The sequence below is a fragment of the Sapajus apella genome, unplaced genomic scaffold (assembly GCF_009761245.1).
Source record: "Sapajus apella isolate SASKATOON/1434 unplaced genomic scaffold, GSC_monkey_1.0 scaffold15, whole genome shotgun sequence".
Taxonomy (NCBI): Eukaryota; Metazoa; Chordata; class Mammalia; order Primates; family Cebidae; genus Sapajus; species Sapajus apella.
Genome location: NW_022436955.1, coordinates 17,427,694 through 17,447,779, shown reverse-complemented (window position 1 = coordinate 17,447,779; position 20,086 = coordinate 17,427,694). Strand labels below are relative to the sequence as shown.

The window sequence follows — 20,086 nt, the reverse complement described above, 5'->3', positions numbered from 1 at the left end:
ACACCTGGCTAATTCTTGTATTTGTAGTGGAGATGAGGTTTCACCACATTGGTCAGGCTGGTCTTGAACTCCCGGCTCTAGGTGATCCGCCTGCCTCGATCTCGATCTCCCACAGTGCTGGGATTACAGGCATAAGCCACCATGCCTGGCCCTAACCTGTCTACTTTTTAGCTGTGTGGCTTTGGGCAGGTTCCTGACTCAGCTTCCCCTAACCAGCTCATCGCCACGCCTGCCCCATGTGTCTCTGCTGCTGGTAAGCCAGCCTGGCCCCTGAGTTGCAGAAGGCATGGGGTTGAGGTCAGTAATTATGTCTTTACAGCCTATGTCTCCAGCGGGAGCTACAGCTATATGACCTCCTCAGCCAGTGACTTCCTGCACAGCCTCACACTTCCCAGGGCCCTTGGGGCCCAGATTGTGCACTCCCAGGTGGAGGTGAGACTCTCTGGCCCTCCAGTGCCTGCTGGATACCTGGGGTCAGGTGGGATGTGGATTCCTGGGAAGAGAATAGCTCACACTTGGAACACATGACCCGAGTTCAGGTGTTACCCCTGTTTTACACATGAAGTGCTGGAGGCTCAGAGAGGCTAAGTAACTCACCTAAGGCCACAGAGCCAGTCAGTGGCCAAGTCAGGATTCTGGATCGAGCATGCCTGATTGAGAAGCTAAAGGAGACCTTTCTTCGGAGTCTTCCTGGGGTGACAGTGGTGGGCCTGGGCCAGTTCAAATGTGGCCCTCTGGGTGGCAAGGTTGGGTGTAACTGGACAGGTGGGATGGAAACAGACCTCAGGCCGGGGCCAAGGCAGGTCCAGAGAGGAGTCTAGAGGGTGCAGGGCAGGGGAGCAGCAGGCCTGGATGCTTTACCCCCAGATGCTTGGCGGGAGGAGGGTTGGAGCAGCCCTGGCCCTTGAACCTCACTCCTCTCCTCCCCTGCTACACAGGAGCAGCAGCTCCTGGCGGCTGGGAGCTCTGTGGTCAGCTGCCTGCTGGAGGGCCATGTCCAGCTGGGTCCTGGGAGTGTCCTGCAGCACTGCCACCTGCGGGTAAGGTCTGAGGGTGTGGGCAGATCGGGATGAGGGCGCTGGCGTCCTGTGTGTGTTGGGGGGTGCTGGGTGCCTGCGCACCCAGGATGCCTGCTCTGTCCTCCGCCAGGGCCCTGTTCATATAGGCGCTGGCTGCTTGGTGAGTGGCCTGGATGAAGCCCAGTCTGAGGCCCTGCATGCCTGGGAGCTGCATGACCTCGTGCTGCAGGGACACCATATACGGCTACATGGCTCCCCAGGCCGCGCCTTCACCCTCGTTGGCCGTCTGGACAGCTGGGAGGTAGGTACTCGCCCTTCATTCCTTCAGGCTTTGGGGAGCCCCAGGGAGTCCTGGCCCCCACCCCAGTGCAGGGTTCTCTGAGCACTGGCACACGGGACAGGGTGTGGGGAGGGTCGGTTGTAAGGAGGAGAGGATGCGGGAAGGAGGTAGGGTGAGGATAGGCCGTGAGACCAGCAGCGTCTCCGTAGGCCTTTACCTCCCTGCTTGCATCTGCTCTGCCAGGTAGGCTGGGTGGGGACTTTGTTTTTTTTTTGGAGCTGGAGTCTTGCTCTGTCACCTAGGCTGGAGTGCAGTGGCCCAATCTCAGCTCACTGCAACCTCCGCCTCCCAGGTTCAAGCAATTCACCTGCCTCAGCCTCCCAAGTAGCTGGGATGACCAGTGTGCACCACCATGCCTGGCTAATTTTTTGTATTTGTAGTACATGTTGGCCAGGCTGGTTGGGTGGGGATTTTTATCTCCATTTGACAGGCTAGAGACTGAGGTTCAGAGACAAGAGGTGACCCACCTTGGGCTGCAGCCCGTGTGGTGGGCTGGGCCTGGAGCCCAGGGTTTTGCTCCAGATTTCAGGCACCTTGGCAGGAGTGTTGGGCTATAGAGCTAAAAGCAGTTTCAGAGCTTGCTCCCTGGCTGGGTGTAGTGGCTCAGGCCTGTAATCCTAGCACTCTGGGAGGCCGAGGTGGGAGGATCTCTTGAGGCCAGGAGTTTATACCTGAAGTGAGCTATGACTGTGCCACTGCACTGCAGCCTGGGTGGGTCCGGTATGTGCTCTGTCTGTCTTCCTGCCCTCACTTGAGCACTTGAGCAGCTCCCAGCCCCCTGGCTTAGTGTCTCTAACCCCTGTGGCCCCTGAAGCCCTGACTGCTTCTTCCTCCCCCCAGAGACACGGGGCAGGCACATATCTCAACATGCCCTGGCGTGAATTCTTCAAGAGGACAGGTGTTCGGTAAGCCGGGTACCCTGAGGGCCTCTGTGGGCCTGGGCAGCTGGGGTGACTGCTGCTCTTCCAGGCATGTCCCTCCCGTGCCCCGGAGCAGCACCGGCCCTGCTACCATGCAGGGGCCTGGGTGGTTTTATGCAGCTGGATTTTTCCCCTAGGCAGAAAGTCAGTCTCTGGCTGTGCAGACTTTAGCATTCTTGTACAGTGGTCTGGGAAAGGACATAAGGGAGCCTGGCCCCTGACCCGAATTGTCCACTTGTGCTACCTCGGAGAAGTCTGTCCTGTCCCACAAACTGACGGGGGACTCAGGGCTTGGGGAGGACACTGGAGCCTTTGCTTCCCTCCCGCGAATGTGCCTTCTCCCCATGTTAGAGCCTTGGACCTGTGGGACCCTGACACGCCGCCTGCAGAGTGCTGCCTTCCCAGTGCCCGCCTCTTTCCTGTGCTCCACCCCTCGAGGGCCCTGGGGCCCCAGGAGCTACTGTGGATGCTGGATCCCCAGGAGGACGGGGGCGAGGCCCTGCGAGCCTGGCGAGCCTCCTGGCGCCTATCCTGGGAGCAGCTGCAGCCGTGCCTGGATCGAGCTGCCACACTGGCCTCTCGCCGGGACCTGTTCTTCCGCCAGGCCCTGCATAAGGCGCGGCACGTGCTGGAGGCCCGGCATGACCTCAGCCTGCGCCCGCTGATCCGGGCTGCTGTCCGTGAGGGCTGCCCTGGGCCCCTGCTTGCCACGCTGGACCAGGGTGAGTCTATGGGCAGGTAGTGCTGCAGAATCAAGCGAGGAGCACCTGCCCTTCCTGTCTTCTGGGCCATCGCCTGAGGGGACTAGGGGGCCATGAGGTGCTTAAACAGGGAAGGGGCATGCCAGAGTTTACTTTTAGGATTGTGGAAGGCCTCATCCTTGTCAGTGGGGTTTGGTCAGAAGTTGAGGGCTGGCAGCTGAGCTCTAGGTCCTAGTCACGTCAGCAAACCCTACATGTTCTGTACCTGGTGCCAGGATGTGGGTGCAGAGTGTGGAGAGGGGACAGAGTCCTCCAGGGGACGTGGTCAGCTCTGCATGAGGTCCCAGGCACACTGTTGGGGGCTCACAGTCTTAGCCTCCTGGGCCGCACCTCATGAAAGGCGCCGGGGCCATGGACACCAGAGCCACACAGATAGCTGGTAGTGACACTGAGACCTGAGTCCAGGTGGTTTGACCCCAGAGCCCGAGCTCTTCACCACTATAGGTATCCTGGGTGGGGGTAAAGAGACACCTATGGGCTGGGACTGGCAGGATGAGAGAATCTCTGCCATGCAGGGAGTAGGGCTGCAGTTACAGTCAAAGATACATTGTGGGGCTGAGTGCGGTGGCTCGAGCCTGTAATCCCAGCACTTTTGGAGGCCGAGGTGGGTGGATCACGAGGTCAAGAGATCGAGACCATCCTGGCCAACATGGTGAAACCCGATCTCTACGAAAACTACAAAAATTGTTGATTTGCAGTAGTTTTGCAATTCTCCTGCCTCAGAAAAAAATTAGCTGGGCGTGGTGGTGCGCGCCTGTAGTCCCAGCTACTAGGAGGCTGAGGCAGGAGAATTGCTTGAACCTGTGAGGGGGAGACAGCAGTGAGCCGAGATTGCGCCACCGCACTCCAGCCTGGCAACAGAATGAGACCCCGTGTCAAAAAAAAAAAAAAAAAAAAGAAATAGATACACTATGGGCTGGGCATGGTGGCTCATGCTTGTAATTCTTGCACTTTGGGAGGCTGTGGCAGGCGGATCACGAGGTCAGGAGATTGAGACCATCCTGGCCAACATGGTGAAACCCTGTCTCTACTAAAAATACAAAAATTAGTTGGGTATGGTAGCATGCACCTGTAGTACCAGCTTCTTGGGAGGCTGTGGTAGGAGAATCACTTGAACCCAGGAGGCAGAGGTTGTAGTGAGCTGAGATCATGCCACTACACTCCAGCTTGGTGACAGAGCAAGACTCCATCTAAAAAAAAAAAATGATACATTGTGGGCAAAAGCCAGGAGGTGTGAGGGGCCTGGAGCCTTTAGAGACTGTTGAGTAGTCTCTTGGGGCAGAAGATATTGAGGACAGGCCTCCTCCCCTGCCACCCCTGACTCCTGGTCCCTCAGTTGCAGCTGGGGCAGGAGACCCTGGTGTGGCGGCACGGGCGCTGGCCTGTGTCGCGGATGTCCTGGGCTGCATGGCTGAGGGCCGTGGGGGCTTGCGGAGTGGGCCAGCTGCCAACCCTGAGTGGATGCGGCCCTTCTCATACCTGGAGTGTGGAGACCTGGCAGCGGGTGTGGAGGCTCTTGCCCAGGAGAGGGACAAGTGGCTAAGCAGGTGGGTTTGCTAATGGAGGTCAGATCACTTGGAGAAGCCCCTGGCCATCTGGGAAGTGGCCCCTGATGGAGGAAGCCCAGAGAGAGGTGGGGTACCCTTGGGTCACCCAGGACAGTCAGGTCCCCAAAGCCAGGTAATCTGCCCTAGCTTGGGGCTGCCTGCCACCATCCCTCCCTTTTCTCTTGGCAGGCCAGCCTTGCTGGTACGAGCGGCCCGCCACTACGAGGGGGCTGGGCAGATCCTGATCCGCCAGGCCGTGATGTCAGCCCAGCACTTTGTCTCCACGGAGCCGGTGGAGCTGCCAGGACCTGGGCAGTGGGTGGTGGCTGAGTGCCCAGCCCGTGTGGATTTCTCTGGTGAGCCCTTTGTGGCGGGTGGGGGTGAGGGCAGCTGCCCCACAGCCAGGCTGGCAGCTTCTGTGACCAGCTTGAGTCTTGCCACACCATCATAGGGGGCTGGAGTGACACACCACCCCTTGCCTATGAGCTTGGTGGGGCTGTGCTGGGCCTGGCTGTGCGAGTGGATGGCCGCCGGCCCATCGGGGCCAGGGCACGCCGCATCCTGGAGCCTGAGCTGTGGCTGGCGGTGGGGCCTCAGCAGGATGAGATGACCGTGAAGATAGTGTGCCGGAGTCTGGCTGACCTTCGGGACTACTGCCAGCCCCATGCCCCAGGTCAGGCACCCCGGGACCTCTGCAGGTGGGCTGGCACACATAGCCAGCTAGGGGCTGGGGGCAGAAGCGAGAGACTGCAGGCCACTGGGGCCTGGCCTGAGGGCCACCCAGTCTGAAGGGAAGGAAGGGGCTGGGAGTCACCCTGCCTAGACACTTACAGACAAGGGAAGTAGAGATGACACACGTGTCCATGTCTGGGAGCCCAGAGGCCTTTTTGTGGCTTGGGGATGGGGCCAGCACTGCTGTTGGGCTTTCTTCCCACCGGATGAGTCCCGCATTGGTCTGGAAAATCACAAGGGTGGGTGGGGTGTCTGCATCTGCCCTTGGAGACCGAATTCCTTCCTCATGCCTGTCCCTCTGCAGGGGCTCTGCTGAAGGCGGCCTTCATCTGCGCGGGGATTGTGGATGTTCACTCTGAGCTCCAGCTGCGTAAGCAGCTGCTCCGCACCTTCGGGGGTGGCTTTGAGCTGCATACCTGGTCTGAGCTTCCCCACGGCTCTGGCCTAGGTGAGCGGGCCCTCCCTCCTGTTGCCAACCGACTGTCACAGCACTCCAGGCTTGCCTGTGATCCCCTCACTGGCCTCTGCCCTGAGAGGGAGTCGGGCGGGACTAGACAGGGTGGAGGCGTTTCATGCCTGCTTTCTCCTCTGTGCCCTGCAGGCACCAGCAGCATCCTGGCAGGCACCGCCCTGGCTGCCTTGCAGCGAGCCGCGGGCCGGGTGGTGGGCACGGAGGCCCTGATCCATGCAGTGCTGCACCTGGAGCAGGTGCTCACCACCGGTATGTGACTGCCTCAGAGTTGGGGGAGGTCACTGACACTTTCCCTAGGGCCTGTGGTGGGGAGTGGAGCTCTCCTGGATTTATATGTGATTGGCCAACAGCCACATGACTGTGCTACTCTTCACAAGTTTCCTTCTTGTCCCTTTGACCACCTCTGGTGGTTATCAACTTGAAATATTCTACCTCCAGTGAGGTGTTTCACGAGCACCTACTGAGTGCCAGATTCTGTGCTGTGCCTTTCATGCTTGTTGTGACCAGGTACTGTGCTTCGTGACTGTGCCTATCCAGGGCTGTGCTTGGGTGGGGCTGGGCAAGCTGGTTTGGACCTTCCACCTGCCCTTCTGGCATGTCCTTATTTGAGATAGAATCACCTGTGCCCCTGCCCCCACCTCCTGGCCATATGGTGGGGCAGCAAGAGCCCAGCAGTGACTATGATCTCATGAATGTCAGGCTTCACTGATCTCACCAGTGCCAGGCTTCCCGTTCCTCCTGGCCACAGAGCCCCCTGGAACCCATGGCCAATGTAGAGCAGCCACAGGCTTGTATGGTTCCAGGTGCACCTCAGGGTGTCAGGCCCCATCTCTAGCACACCCCTGGAAGGAAACTGCTGCAAAGGCCTACTGGAGCCTGACTGTGGTGTCTTCTGTCACCGCAGCTCAGGCCTCTCATTTTGCTCACATACCATCATAGGTAGTCATTAGGGAAGGGTGCAGATGGGGAAGCCTTTCAGTTTTCTTTAGAGGTATACCATTCAAGTTCTACATTTGGCCAATGGACAACTATTTATTGAGAACCCACTCTGTGGGTCCCCGAGGATTAAATGAGCAAAAATGGGTTCCTGCCCTCGAAAGTCCTGTGGTCTCCTGGAGACAGACGTCAATCAGTAACCACTCAGGTGCATGTGTATTACAAACTGTGCCAAGTGCTCTGAAGCAGAGGGGAACTGTTAAGTCTTGACATTTCAAGACTTAACAGCTACTTTGCAGCCACTAGGTTTTGGCTGCAAAGTTCCAGATGGCTCCTGCCTTTTGCATTTCATACTTTAAACCCTTACAGGCCCTTCCCTAAATATCAATGATCTGTCTGAGAAGCAGCTCAAGTTTTTTATTTTTTGTTTTTGAGATGGAGTCTAGCTCTGTCACCCAGGCTGGAGTACAGTGGCATGATCTCAGCTCACTGCAGCCTCCACCTCCCAGGTTTAAGCGATTCTCTTGCCTCAGCCACCTGAGTAGCTGGGATTACAGGCACCAGCCACCATGCCCAGCTTTTTTTTTTTTTTTTTTTGTATTTTTAGTAGACGTGGGGTTTCACTGTGCTGGCCAGGATGGTCTCGAACTCCTGAGCTCATGATCTGCCCACCTTAGCCTCCCAAAGTGCTGGGATTACAAGTGTGAGCCACTGTGCCCGGCCTAGTTTTATTTTTATATAGCTACAAGGGGGAAAATGATACATACTTTCATTACTGAAGATGGAAAGATGTCTAATAAGTTACATAAGAGAAAAACAGATCCCAGTGAGCTTCTTTCCTACATAAACCACTTGTAAGAAGACAGGGTGCAGGGAGACTCAGGCTGCACGGAAGGTACCTGTCAGCCTCTCCTCTAAAACTTCCTAGGAGCGGCAGAGGTTAGTGTAAAATCTTTTTTTTTTTTTTTTTTGAGACAGAGTCTCACACTGTCACTGAGGCTGGAGTGCAGTGGTATGATCTCAGCTCACTGCAACCTCTGCCTCAGTCTCCCCAGTAGCTGGGATTACAGGGCGTGTGCCACCATGCCTGGCTAATTTTTGTAATTTTGGTAGAGATGGGATTTCACCATGTTGGCCAGGCTGGTCTAGAACTCCTGACCTCAAGTGATCTGCCTGCCTTAGCCTCCCAAAGTGCTGTGATTATAGGCGTAAGCCACTGCACCCGACCATAGTGTAAAGCCTTTATCCTTCAATGTAGTTTATCCGAATTTCAATTACACATTAGGTCTACAACAAAACTCAGGCCTTGGGAATTCCAAGCTTTGCTCTGGTGTGAAGCCCATTCCTTTGCTGGGATTGTCCTAGGGACAGAGCTGTGTAGCTCACTGTCCCATGGAGTTGAGAGAAGCTCTTTCCACACTGATCCCAGCCAGGGGTGCAGGGCCGGGAGCCTAGGCTGGGAGAGTGAAGCTGGGCCAGGTAGACTCCAACAGTGATACGCCCTGGGCTCACAGGAGGTGGCTGGCAGGATCAAGTGGGTGGCCTAATGCCTGGCATCAAGGTGGGGCGCTCCCGGGCTCAGCTGCCGCTGAAAGTGGAGGTGGAAGAGGTCACGGTGCCTGAGGGCTTTGTCCAGAAGCTCAATGACCACCTGCTCTTGGTGTACACTGGCAAGACCCGCCTGGCTCGGAATCTGCTGCAGGTGAGCCCCAGCCCCACCATGAGGGAGGTAGGGAGGGGTGCCGCCAGCTGGGCCTGGGTCCTCACTGCCCCTTCTGCCTTGTCTGCAGGATGTGCTGAGGAGCTGGTATGCCCGACTACCTGCCGTGGTGGAGAATGCCCACAGCCTGGTACAGCAAACCGAGGAGTGTGCTGAAGCCTTCCGCCAAGGTGAGGGGCTTCTTCCAGGGGAATCAGGGCACCAGGAGCCAGTACCCTGTCACTTGTGGGTTTGAGGCCAGGGTCATTTGCAGGCTTGGCACAAGCTCCAGATACTCGGCCTCTGGGAACAGAAGCCTACTGTCTGTCCTCTCCAGGGTCTCACATTTAGGGGGAAGCCACATCTAAGGACAAAATTTTCATCATGGGAAAGGCCCTCTAGCCTCACCTAACAGGAAGCAGATAGGAGAAGGGACTCACCCCATGGCTGAGTTCCAGGGAAGTGTGAGCTAGGCAGGGCCCTCGGTGTGTGGCTGCACAGGTCCCTGGGTGCCGATGATGCTGGGCATGGTGGTGTTTGCTTCCTGCACATTGGTCCTCAGGCAGTTCTAGGAAGTAGGCTTGCTTCTCCTGGCTCCAGCCAGCACTGGAACCCGGCTTCTTTACCATGACACTGGCTCAGCACCACCTCTTGGCACTTCATGCAATCTCCAGATGGGTGCTGAGTGAGTATCTTGGCCCAGGCATGCCACTTCCCTCTGTCCCACCTCAGGAAGCCTGCCTCTGCTGGGGCAGTGCCTGACTGCATACTGGGAGCAGAAGAAGCTCATGGCTCCAGGCTGTGAGCCCCTGGCTGTGCGGCGTATGATGGATGTCCTGGCCCCCCACGTGCATGGCCAGAGCCTGGCTGGGGCAGGTGGTGGAGGCTTTCTCTATCTGTTGACTAAGGAGCCACAGCAAAAGGAGGCCTTGGAGGCCGTGCTGGCCAAGACCGAGGTACTACTGATGGGGCTGGGGTTGGTCCAGAGACCTGTGAGGGCAAGAGACCTCACTGTGGCCCACTAATTAACCAGGGGCTGTATCTGCAAGTCTCCCTGGTCCTGTAGCCTCAGTCCAGCCTCCAGATGGCCTGATCTTTCTCCAGAACCTTCTAAATACTTGTTCTCCTGTCCAGGGCCTTGGGAATTACAGCATCCACCTGGTTGAAGTGGACACTCAGGGCCTGAGCCTGAAGCTGCTGGGGACCGAGGCCTCAACCTGTTGCCCTTTCCCATGAAGCTGGCTTCTCACTGCAAGAGAAAACCTGGAGCTACAGTGTCCCCCACCTTCCTTACCCCATGAGAACCTCCACCTCCCACTCCCCACCCACCTCTGCGAATCCGCTCCCAAAGGAAGCTGACTGAAGCAAGACCTGGGCAAGCAGAGAGTGCTTGGGATGACTGTGACCTGGCTGACAGTGGCCTAGGTGTAGCCTGTTCCTCCTGCACATAAGAAGGTCCCAAGCTTAGTGTCCCATGTGGCCTTTACAAATCCCATGGGTGGCCTTCTCATTCCACGAGGGCCTGGGAAAGGGTTGACCACCAGCCTTGGCATATGGCTGGAAGTCGCTTGGCAAGGCCAACCCTGAAGAGGCCCTTCGAGGCATTTCCTATGGCCTTCCTTAGAGTTGTAGAGACTTCACACTCAACCCTCTTGGGCGAGTGGGAGTGAGGGTGGTGGTCCCTTGCCAAGTTGGTGGCAGTGACCCAGCGATTCACTGCCATCCCAGGCCTTAACCAGCAACACTACGGACCGTGCCAAGTGACCTGGTGCCTGTGGGAAGTGGGTTCTCAGGACTGGCATTCTTGGAATAAATTCACTCTGTCCTTGTAGGTGGTCCTCGTAAAGTCACTTTCGCTCTTGCTGGGAGCAGTTCCCTCTTTTCCTAGCACCATGGGGAACTGCCTCTGGGATGATCCAGCTTGTGGTACTGAGGGCCCAAGAGGGCCATGAGGATCTGGGACTGGATGGGGGCTCCTGCCATCATGTGGGCCCTGGACACAGCTGTGCACTGTGCTGTGTGTGGGGAGGAGGCTGAGGTCTTGGGTTTGCCTTCCTATTTCAGTGCTACTGGTAGACCTGCCATGCCCATAGGATCTGGCCCTCCCTGGAAACGGCACATTGGCATCTCTTCAAGGAGTAGCTTTATTCAGGGATCATAAACATCACAGCCTTGCCTCGAAGTCAAGCCTAATTGCTAGGTCCCCAGATGTACCCAAGTCGTCTAAGGCTGGCAGGGGCAGCTTGTTTGCTGTAGTGTTTGAGGGCAAAAGACTGACCACCCGTGCAGAAAGCCGGCCTGGGCTGCCCCTCTGCCTGCCATGAGTTTCTCACCTCATTAGGAGCCCAATTCTCTGGGTGGGAAAAGGCTGCCCCCAATGCCTCACCAGGCTAGGTCTGAGGGCAGAGCATGGAGTGAGTCCAGGCTGTCTGTGCTGCCAGCTGTGGAAAGGTCTGGGCTGTCAGAGCTCCTCCAAGGCAAACAGCCTCACTCAGCTCCTTGGCTGGGCCTTAGGGAACAGACTGAGAACTGTATGAGCTGGTGTGCGCATCCAGGCAGCTACAGGCGCAGCCTCTTGATGTCTTCACTGCGGAAGTCTATGCGCAGGGCCAGCACCTGGCGCACTTCAGCAGGGGTGAGGCGCCACGTCAACGGGCCGGAGTTGGGTCCCCAGTAATCGAGGATCTCAGTCACCTGTGGGGAAGGACAGAGAAACCAGTCAGCAAGGTGGGGCTATTCTGAAAGAAGGCTCTGGCCTCCACCAGGGGCAGAACAGGAGCACTCAAGAAGGGGAAGGGAAGGTGTCCTGCAGGGCTGGCTGCTGGCAGACACATGATTTAGAGGGAAGTGGCAGGGATCCATCTTTGCCTCTTTCAGTCACCCCTCTCTGGCTGCGCCAAGGACGCCCCACCTACCCGCTCCAGATTGAGGATGGTGGCCATCTGAGAGAGCCGGGCAAACTTGTCTCGGATGGTCCAGGTGGTCACCGTGGTAAGGTAGGCAATGAGTGACCTCAGCTCCTTGTCAAATTGCAGACCGCCCAGCTGCAGGAGAACCCAAGCCCAGTCACTACTTAGGCCTGGCCACGCAGAACTGGCCTCCAATTGCCCCCAGAGCTGGGTGGCAAGGCCGGCCAGGCCTGAGGTGGTACCTTGTGGCTCCAGTTTGCTCTAAAGCCTCAGAAGCCAGGGCAGGACTGGACCCAGACATGCAGGGCCTGTGGGCAGCAGACAGGGGGAACACAAATCCTGGGTGGTGGCATGACTTGTCTTCCTCAGAGGAGAAACGAGAGCTGCAGACCCATGACCCCTTCACCTTACCCGGTTAAAGGTGGATTTCAGCACCACTTTCTCCAACTCCACGGCAACAAGGCTGGTCATGAGGCCGGTTAGGCTGTCGTAGATGACTGGGGACAGGCTGGCCTGCACACAGAGGCTTGACATCAGCCGAGCCCCATCTAACCCCTTTGCCTCTCCACTGGAGTCTTTGGGGGTGAGGACAGTCATGTGAGGCCACGGGAGTGTTTCTATAGGTTAGGGTTGGAAGGGCTTTCAGGGTCTCCAGAAGGAATGTGATGAGACCCTGAGGGCTGCTGGTTTGGGCAGAGGTGGGTAATTCCCTAAGTGGATCCCTAGAGCCCCTGCTCACCTTGAACTCTGCCATTTGCTGCTCCAAGTTAAGGATGAACTGTTGTACCCAAGGGTCGTTGGCCTCATAGTCATTGAATTCCTCCTGTTATCAGGAAGCAGGGCTGGTCACCATGGGCCTCTAAGAAGTACCATTTGCTGCCACCCACCTCTACCCCATTAAGAAAATAAGGTAAGATGTTCTTCCTTCCCTGTGCCTTCTGACTCACTCAGTTTAAAACCAGCTCAGACACCCAGACTGGCAGAAACTGACCAGCAAACAGCTCAAGGCTGTAGCAGTGGCCCACATAACGGGCGAAGTTCCTGGCATTTTATTCCTTCTTGGATCTCATGTTCTATAGGAATGAAATCACTAGGCCAGGAGGAAAAAATGCTCCTAAGTCTATCATAAGTAGGACAAAAAGAGCTTCAATACAAGGGAATGAGTTAGGTCAAGGCAAACTCCTTATTTTTCTGAGCTCTTCTGACTACAGACAAATTGCTTCCTGGGAGGAACCTAGTGTTCAAGGGTGAGGGGCGGGGAAGTGGGCCTGGGAAGCATGGAAGGTCTAGTCTGTTCACGGCTCCATTCCCTCCAGCTGGAGATGGGGGTGAGGCGTCATCGGGGCTTGATGGCTGCTTGTGGCCAGGCTGACCTCCTCGATGTTGTGGGAGACGGAGAAAAAGCTGTTAATCCAAGGCTGCACCTGTGGCTTGATGGCTGTGCTGTTAAGCTCCGTGAGCCCTTCCTGCACAAGGACAAGATGGAGACATGTCAGACACAGCAGGCACAACCCATCCCTTCCCTCTCTCTTCTACCCATCCCTTGACTGCAAGGTGTTCTTCCAGCCCTGAGGCTTTCTGCAAGCCCTGTTGGAGGTTGTAACAGAGTTAGAGCTAATGAACGGAGGAACCAGGAACATGCCCCTCTCTAGATCTCAGCTGATTCAGGTCCAGGGTGGAGATAAGGCCTTGAGGCTGTTTCGGTAAACTCTCAAGAGAGATTTCAGAGTGCCCAGTGCTAGGCTATGGCCACAGGTCAGAACCGTGTGGCTCCACTTCCTCTGAGCATCTTCTAACGGCTCTTGACATTGTGGGGCCAAGCGGAAAGTCTAGAGGAACCAGATGTTGGCTTGTCAGTGTGACAGCTTCACTGATGAAAAACCAACAGGGCCTTTAGTCTCAAGGGACCTGTACAACTCCAAACTCCAGGGCTTGCTGGCTTCCCCCTCACCTGTCCTCCTGGCTTCTTTGCACACGATGAGCCAGCTAACACTCTTCTTGGAGCAATGCACAGGCACAGGATTCAGTTAGCAGTTGAACCTGGGGCTTACCTGCAAGAGGTCTCGGAATTTGCTGGACACGGCGGCCAAGTCAGAAAGGCAGCTGTCAAACTTGGCCTTGGCCTGCTCCCCTCCAATGCCCTGGCTGAAGAGCTTGGTGCAGTCACTCTAGGGGATAACACTGCTGTAAGACTGCTGAGCACACATGGGCCATGGGAGTGTAAGGAGAGGCAGAGAGGAGGTCAATATGCCACCAGCCAGTTCTACTCCTCCAGCCTTCTCTGGGCGCAGCTTATGGCCTGTTGAGAGCCCTGGATGGGTTTCAGAAAACCTGAATTCTATCCTGGTGGCTATCCACTTGGCTCCCACTTCCCCCTCTGTAATATGGAGGTACCAGTGTCAGGGGAAGTGAATAAGAACTGAAATACCAGAAAGTTTTTCGTATCTTTAGAGTCACACATTCCTAGGTTCAAGTCCTGGCTCAGTCATGTATTAGCTGAGTGACCTTGGGCAAATGATTTCAAGTTTCTGAGCTTCAATTTTCCTGTCTATAAAATGGGAACATGAATTCCTCCTCCTCATGTATGAGATGAAGCACAAGATGTCTAGCTCAGTGCCTTGCACAGGAGACACTAGCTATTATTGCTAGAGTTTCTCCTTTTTTCCCCACTTTTCTATTTATTTACTTCTCCTTTTAAAATTTTTTTACATGTACAAAAAACCACAGAGGCCAGTTTCTCTTCTTAAATATTTTGGTCTGGCTGCCAAAGAAAGATGGTCAAGATCATACTTAAGGTTTAAGGGCTTACTGTACACCTGGCTTTGTTCTAAGCATTTTACTTTTATTAAAGCACCAGTTTGAGTGAGGTGGCTCATGTCTGTAATTCTAGCACTTTGGGAGGCCAAGGTGTGAGGACCACTTGAGGCCAAGAGTTTAAGAACAGCAGCGAAACATAGTGAGAAGCCGTCTCTACAGAAAATTAAAGAATTAGCTGGATGTGGTGGTGCGCCCCTGCATCCCCAGCTACTCGGGAGGCTGAGGTGAGGGAATCCCTTGAGCCCAAAGGTTCAAGGTTGCAGTAAGCTATGACTGTGCTACTGTACTCCAGCCTGGACAACAGAGTGAGACCAAAGTATCTATTCTCCCTAAAAACAAAACAAAATGAAAACCCAAAACCCCCACAAATATTGTTACTTTGACCTTCATAAAAAAAGTATCTCCTTTATTAAGTAGATAAAATTATTATCCCCAATGTACAGATGAGGAAACTGAGGCACAGAAGTTAATAATTTATTCAAAGCCGCCAGACGTAGTGGCTCACGCCTGTAATCCCAGCACTTTGGAGGCTGAGGGAGGCGGATCACAAGGTCAAGAGATTGAGACCATCCTGGCCAACTTGATAAAATCCCATCTCTACTAAAAATACAAATATTAGCTGGATGTGGTGGTGTGTGCCTGTAATCCCAGCTACTTGGGAGGCTGAGGCAGGAGAATCGCTTGAACCCAGGAGGCAGAGGTTGCAGTGAGCTGAGATTGCTCCACTCTACTCCAGCCTGGTGACAGAGTGAGACTCTGTCTAGAAGAAAAAAAAAGTGTTCGAAGCCATGAAAATAAGTCTTGAAAAGCTGGGGATAGTGGCTCAATATTATAATCCCTGAACTTTGTGAGGCCAAGGAAGGAGGATCACTGAAGCCCAGGAGTTCAAGACCAGCCTGGGCAACAAAGTGAGACCCCCTCTCTTTTTTTTTTTGGAGACGGAGTCTTGCTCTGCTACCCAGGCTGGATTGCAGTGGCATGATCCCGGCTCATTGCAATGTCCGCGTCCAGGGTCCAAGCAATTCTCCCACCTCAGCCTCCTGAGCAGCCGAGACCACAGGCATGCGCAACCACAGCTGGCCGACCTCTGCATTCCCAGTAGAGATGGCTTCACCACGTTGGCCAGGCTGGTCTCGAACTCCTGACCTCAGGTGATCCACCCACCTCGGCCTCCAAGTGCTGGGACCACAGGCCTGAGCCACTATGCTCTCTTTTATTTTTTTGAGATGCAGTCTCACTCTGTTGCTCAGGCTGAAGTGCAGTGGCACGATCTCAGCTCACTGCAACTTAAATCTCCTGGGTTCAAGCGATTCTTGTGCCTCAGCCTCCTGAACAGCTGGGATTACAGGTACTGGCCACCATGCCCAACTAATTTTTGTTATTTTTAGTAGAGATGGGGTTTCACTATGTTTGCCAGGCTGGTCTTGAACTCCTGACATCAGGTGATCCACCTGCTTTGGCCTCCCAAAGTGCTGGGATTACAGGTGTGAGCCACCACGCCTGGTCATTATTTTTACTTTTTAAATGACAGGGTTTCATTATGTTGCCCAGGCTGGCCTTGAACTCCTGGCCTCAAGCAATCCTCCTGCCTCAGAGTCCCAAGTAGCTGGGACTACAGGCATAAGCCACCCAACTACTGTTATTTTTAACTGCTAATACAACTAATAAGTACCACTACATGCCTCTCACGAACCAAGTGCTTTATATTATCACATTCATCTCACAACAGTCCTGTGGGGCAGAGGCCATTATCTCTGCTTTATGAATGAGGAGACTGAGGCTCAGGGAGGTTACAGAACTTTTGCTGGGTAGCTGTCAAGTGGAGATTTGAACTTGGGGTGTCTGGCTTCAAAGCCCAAGTAATTTCCACTATACTCTGCTGCCTTCCTCTAAAAAATAACAGCTACCAGCTTTATAGAGGATTTGGCAAGCCTTATCTTAATCTCCTATATTTATACAGGGATTTGTCATTTTTATAAGGTGCTTTTGATCCTGATTAAAAAAAATTTTTTTTTTTCTTTTGGGACGGAGTTTCACTCATGTTACCCAGGCTGGAGTGCAATGGTGCGATCTCGGCTCACTGCAACCTCCGCCTCCTGGGTTCAGGCAATTCTCCTGCCTCAGCCTCCTGAGTAGCTGGGATTACAGGCACGCACCACCATGCCCAGCTAATTTTTTGTATTTTTAGTAGAGACGGGGTTTCACCATGTTGACCAGGATGGTCTCGATCTCTTGACCTCGTGATCCACCCGCCTCGGCCTCCCAAAGTGCTGGGATTACAGGCTTGAGCCACCGCGCCCGGCCCATTTTTTTTTTTTTTTATATAGAGACAAGGTCTTGCTACATTGCCCTGGCTGGTCTCAAACTCCTGGCTTCAAGTGATCTTCCTGCCTTGGACTCCCAAAATTTTGAGCTTACAGGTGTAAGCAACCTGGCCTCAATCCTGTGTTTTCATTAGCCCACCCAAGAAACCCAAACTAGGGCAGGATGAAGTTATGTATCTCATTTCATAGATGAGAAAACTAAGGCTCAGGGTGCTAAGGGACTTGTCCAAGGTGACACGCCAACTATGTGCTAGAAGATAATAATAATTTTTTTTTTTTTTTTTGAGACAGAGTCTTGCTCTGTTGCCCAGGCTGGAGTGCAGTGGCATGATATCAGCTCACTGCAACCTCTACCTCCCGGGTTGAATCAGTTCTCCTGCCTCAGCTTCCTGGGTATCTGGGTTACAGGCAACTGCCACCACACCCAGCTAATTTTCGTATTTTTAGTAGAGATGGGGTTTCACCATGTTAGCTAGGCTGGTCTCGAACTCCTGACCTCAAGTGATCTGCTTGTCTTGGCTTCCCAAAGTGCTGAGATTACAAGTGTGAGCCACCATGCTCAGCCTGGAAGATCTACCCTGAATTCTGATCTTCCAACTCCTAAGCTTTTCCCACTGGTCTAAGGATGCCTTGCTATCATGTCAGTCACCAAGGAATCCCCTCAAGTGTGGCTCAGTGTCACCAGGATGAGTGTCTTCACCAGGAGGTATGTACAAGGCTCTCTCTCAACATGGGAAGAGGTGGCTGCTGACTGCTGATAGGCAATTTCCCTTGTACCTCTAGTGTCTTCTTCAGAGTGGAGATGTTTTCACTGCAGACTTCCACATTGTTCAGAGTCACCTGGGAGATGAGGAAGGAAGAATGTGACTTCCTGCTGACTGTGCCTGCTACCCACTCCAATGCCAGACTGGCTGACAGCTGTGCTCCACAAGGATTAGAGAAGGACTGGCTGGAGTTTAGACTTCAGCTAATGAAAGGCCACACCTCTGCATCAGGCAGGACACTCAGATCTTGGATCAGGCAGAATGGGGAACCAGGCTTGCCCTTTCTGGTTGCCTGATGCCAGGGAGCCTAAAGTCATGGTCTTTAGGTCTTTTTGTACTGTTACCTACAGATCAGAAATGACTCAGGCATACAGGTCTGGGATAAGTTCTGAGGCTCCAAATGGCCAAGCCCCAAATCAGTGATACAAAGCCTGACATTCATTAGAGAAAAACTTCCAGAGATCCTGCCACCTATGAGGCATTTTCTCATTCTTTATCTCATGGAATCTACCAAATATCCCCCACAGAACAACCATTAACAAGCCCAGTGCATGGGAGGAAATGAGACTCCTCATTTCTTCAGAAGGCAAATGATTTGGCCAGGTGTGGTGGCTCACGCCTATAATCCCAGCACTTTGGGAGGCCGAGGTGGGTGGATCACCTGAGGTCAGGTGTTCAAGACCAGCCTGGCCAACATGGTGAAACCCTGTCTCTACTAAAAATACAAAAAAAGTAGCCAGGCATGGTGATGCACACCTGCAGTCCCAGCTACTCGGGAGGCTGAGGCAGGAGAATCGCTTGAACCCAGGAAGCAGAGGTTGCAGTGAGTCAAGATTGCACCATGGGACTCCAGCCTGGGGGGACAGAGCGAGACTCTGTCTCAAAAAAAAAAAAAAAAAAGGTAAAATGAGTCATCAAGGTCAGACAGCAACTGATTCAGCAAATATTTACTGAGCACCTGGATGTGCCAGGCATGGTTCTAGGCACTGAAGAGAAGGCAATTAACAAAACAGACATGGTCTGCCCTCACAGGGATAACATTCCAGCAAGGAAGGCAGATAGTAAACAAATGCATTATATAATGCCAGGAAGAATAATAAAGCAGGATAAGGGACAGACACTCAGAGTGGCAAGGGCACAAAGCTGGAGCCAGGCTTAGAATTCACGTCTCTGACCTTCCAGGAGAGTGGCCACCCCGGGAGGGCATGGCCACTCTCCACACCCCTTTCTCCAAAATTCACCCTATTCATCTCTTCATCTGTATCCTAGATAATATCCTTTATAATACACCAATAAACTAAAAAAAAGAATTTTGATCTCCCTACTCTGGTCCAAAGACGACTTCTTTCATAACTCAACTGCCTTACAGACTAGGTGCAGAAATACCAATGATAAAAGTAGTATGGGCATGGCGGCTCACACCTGTAATTCTAGCACTTTGGGAGGTCAAGGAGGGCAGATCACCTGAGATCAGGAGTTCAAGACAAGCCTGGCCAATATGGTGAAACCCCATCTCTACTAAAAATACAAAAATCAGCCAGGTGTGGTGGCAGGCACTTATAATCCCAGCTACTTGGGAAGCTGAGGCAGGAGGATCGCTTGAACCTGCAAGGCAGAGGTTGCAATAAGCTGAGATTGCACCACTGCATTCCAGCCAGGGCAACATGAGTGAAACTCTGTCTCCAGTAAAAAAGAAAGTAGCATGGGGCAAAAAATATTAAGGCACTAATTGCTCTGGCCATTCGGAGGAAAGAACAAACTGTTTCAGTGTGAGGAAACTAAGGAAGGTTCCATGGCAGAGGTGGTAGCTGAGCTGAATTAACATAAAGGAGTGGAACATAAGCTCTGCGCAGTGGCAGTATTGCAGCCAATGAGGTTTATCCGAGGCATGATTATTCCTAACTGAAAACTTTTCCCAATACCCCGCCATGACGACTTACAATATAGTTGGCATTGTCAATTTTTAAGTCTCTACAGAGACTTTAAAAAAAAAAAAAAAAAAAGAAGAAAAATAATTCTGACTGGGGATAAAGGTGAGAACATTTCTCCACCCCATCAGCCTCTCTCTTGTTCACTGTTTATTTATTTATTTATTTTTCTTTTCTTTTTTTAAAAAGAGATGGGGTCTTGCTATGTTGCCCAGGCTGGAGTGCAGTGGCTATTCACAGGCGCGATCCCACTACTGATCAGCACGGGAGTTTTGACCTGTTTTGCTTCCGACCTGGGCAGGTTCACCCCTCCTTAGGCAACCTGGTGGTCCCCTGCTCCCGGGAGGTCACCTTATTGATGCCAAACTTAGTGCTGACACCCAATCAGCATAGTGCACTACAGCCTAGAACTCCCGGACTCAAGCAATCCTCCAGCCTCAGCCTCCCAAGTAGCTGGGACTACAGGCACATGCCACTGCGCCTGGCCCTATTTGATATTTTCTTAACAGTCCTTAGGATTTCCCGACATTCTCTGGTTTATCTGTTTGTTGTCTGCACAGATCTGGCCTGTTTTCTTCATCACTGCATCTCTATACAGCACTGTTTACCTTTCCGGATGATGGAAATAATTCTAACTGCAATGTCTGGTATGGTAGCCCCCAGACATGTGTGGCTATTGGGCACCTGAAGCATAGCTAGTGCAACTCAGGAAGTGGATTTTTAATTTAAATGTAAATTTCAATAGCCACCTGTAGCTCTAGAACCCAGAACAGTGCCTGATATACAGACGTTCCTCAATAAGTATTTGTGGATTCAGGAAGAGAGTGAATGAACATACTCTGGAAAGGGGATAATATAAGCAAATGCAGAATGGCAGAAAACCCAAAAAGGTATCTGGGAGATAGTGCAGTCAGTTCA

At 53.4% G+C, this 20,086-nt stretch overlaps 2 protein-coding genes and 1 non-coding gene across 8 annotated transcripts in view; 2 read left to right on the top strand and 1 right to left on the bottom strand.

Annotated features, from left to right (window-relative positions):
- FCSK (fucose kinase) overlaps positions 1–10,257 on the top strand; it is a 38,037-nt gene extending 27,780 nt beyond the window's left edge. For 4 of the 5 annotated variants that reach the window (XM_032283847.1, XM_032283845.1, XM_032283844.1 and 1 more), the window contains 14 exons: positions 320–432; positions 939–1,040; positions 1,150–1,320; positions 2,200–2,264; positions 2,631–3,001; positions 4,377–4,587; positions 4,777–4,943; positions 5,039–5,260; positions 5,624–5,767; positions 5,921–6,040; positions 8,242–8,429; positions 8,518–8,617; positions 9,159–9,382; positions 9,561–10,255. In XM_032283847.1, the coding sequence (XP_032139738.1) occupies positions 320–432; positions 939–1,040; positions 1,150–1,320; positions 2,200–2,264; positions 2,631–3,001; positions 4,377–4,587; positions 4,777–4,943; positions 5,039–5,260; positions 5,624–5,767; positions 5,921–6,040; positions 8,242–8,429; positions 8,518–8,617; positions 9,159–9,382; positions 9,561–9,662 (2,300 nt within the window). In that variant the 3' untranslated portion in view covers positions 9,663–10,255. Of the gene's footprint in view, positions 1–319; positions 433–938; positions 1,041–1,149; positions 1,321–2,199; positions 2,265–2,630; positions 3,002–4,376; positions 4,588–4,776; positions 4,944–5,038; positions 5,261–5,623; positions 5,768–5,920; positions 6,041–8,241; positions 8,430–8,517; positions 8,618–9,158; positions 9,383–9,560 lie in introns of all 5 variants that reach the window. The other variant, XM_032283843.1, reaches the window with a different exon arrangement.
- Positions 10,258–10,552: 295 nt separating this feature from the next.
- Positions 10,553–20,086, bottom strand: part of COG4 (component of oligomeric golgi complex 4) — a 36,283-nt gene continuing 26,749 nt past the window's right edge. For both annotated transcript variants that reach the window (XM_032283849.1, XM_032283850.1), the window contains 7 exons: positions 17,254–17,316; positions 13,387–13,503; positions 12,709–12,801; positions 12,075–12,158; positions 11,747–11,848; positions 11,342–11,470; positions 10,553–11,120 (listed from right to left, as the gene is read on the bottom strand). In XM_032283849.1, coding sequence (XP_032139740.1) covers positions 10,986–11,120; positions 11,342–11,470; positions 11,747–11,848; positions 12,075–12,158; positions 12,709–12,801; positions 13,387–13,503; positions 17,254–17,316 — 723 coding nt within the window. In that variant the 3' untranslated portion in view covers positions 10,553–10,985. The remainder of the gene's footprint in view (positions 11,121–11,341; positions 11,471–11,746; positions 11,849–12,074; positions 12,159–12,708; positions 12,802–13,386; positions 13,504–17,253; positions 17,317–20,086) is intronic.
- Positions 19,082–19,220, top strand: LOC116555872. Its single transcript, XR_004270715.1, has one exon. It is a non-coding gene; the product is annotated as a U4 spliceosomal RNA (small nuclear RNA).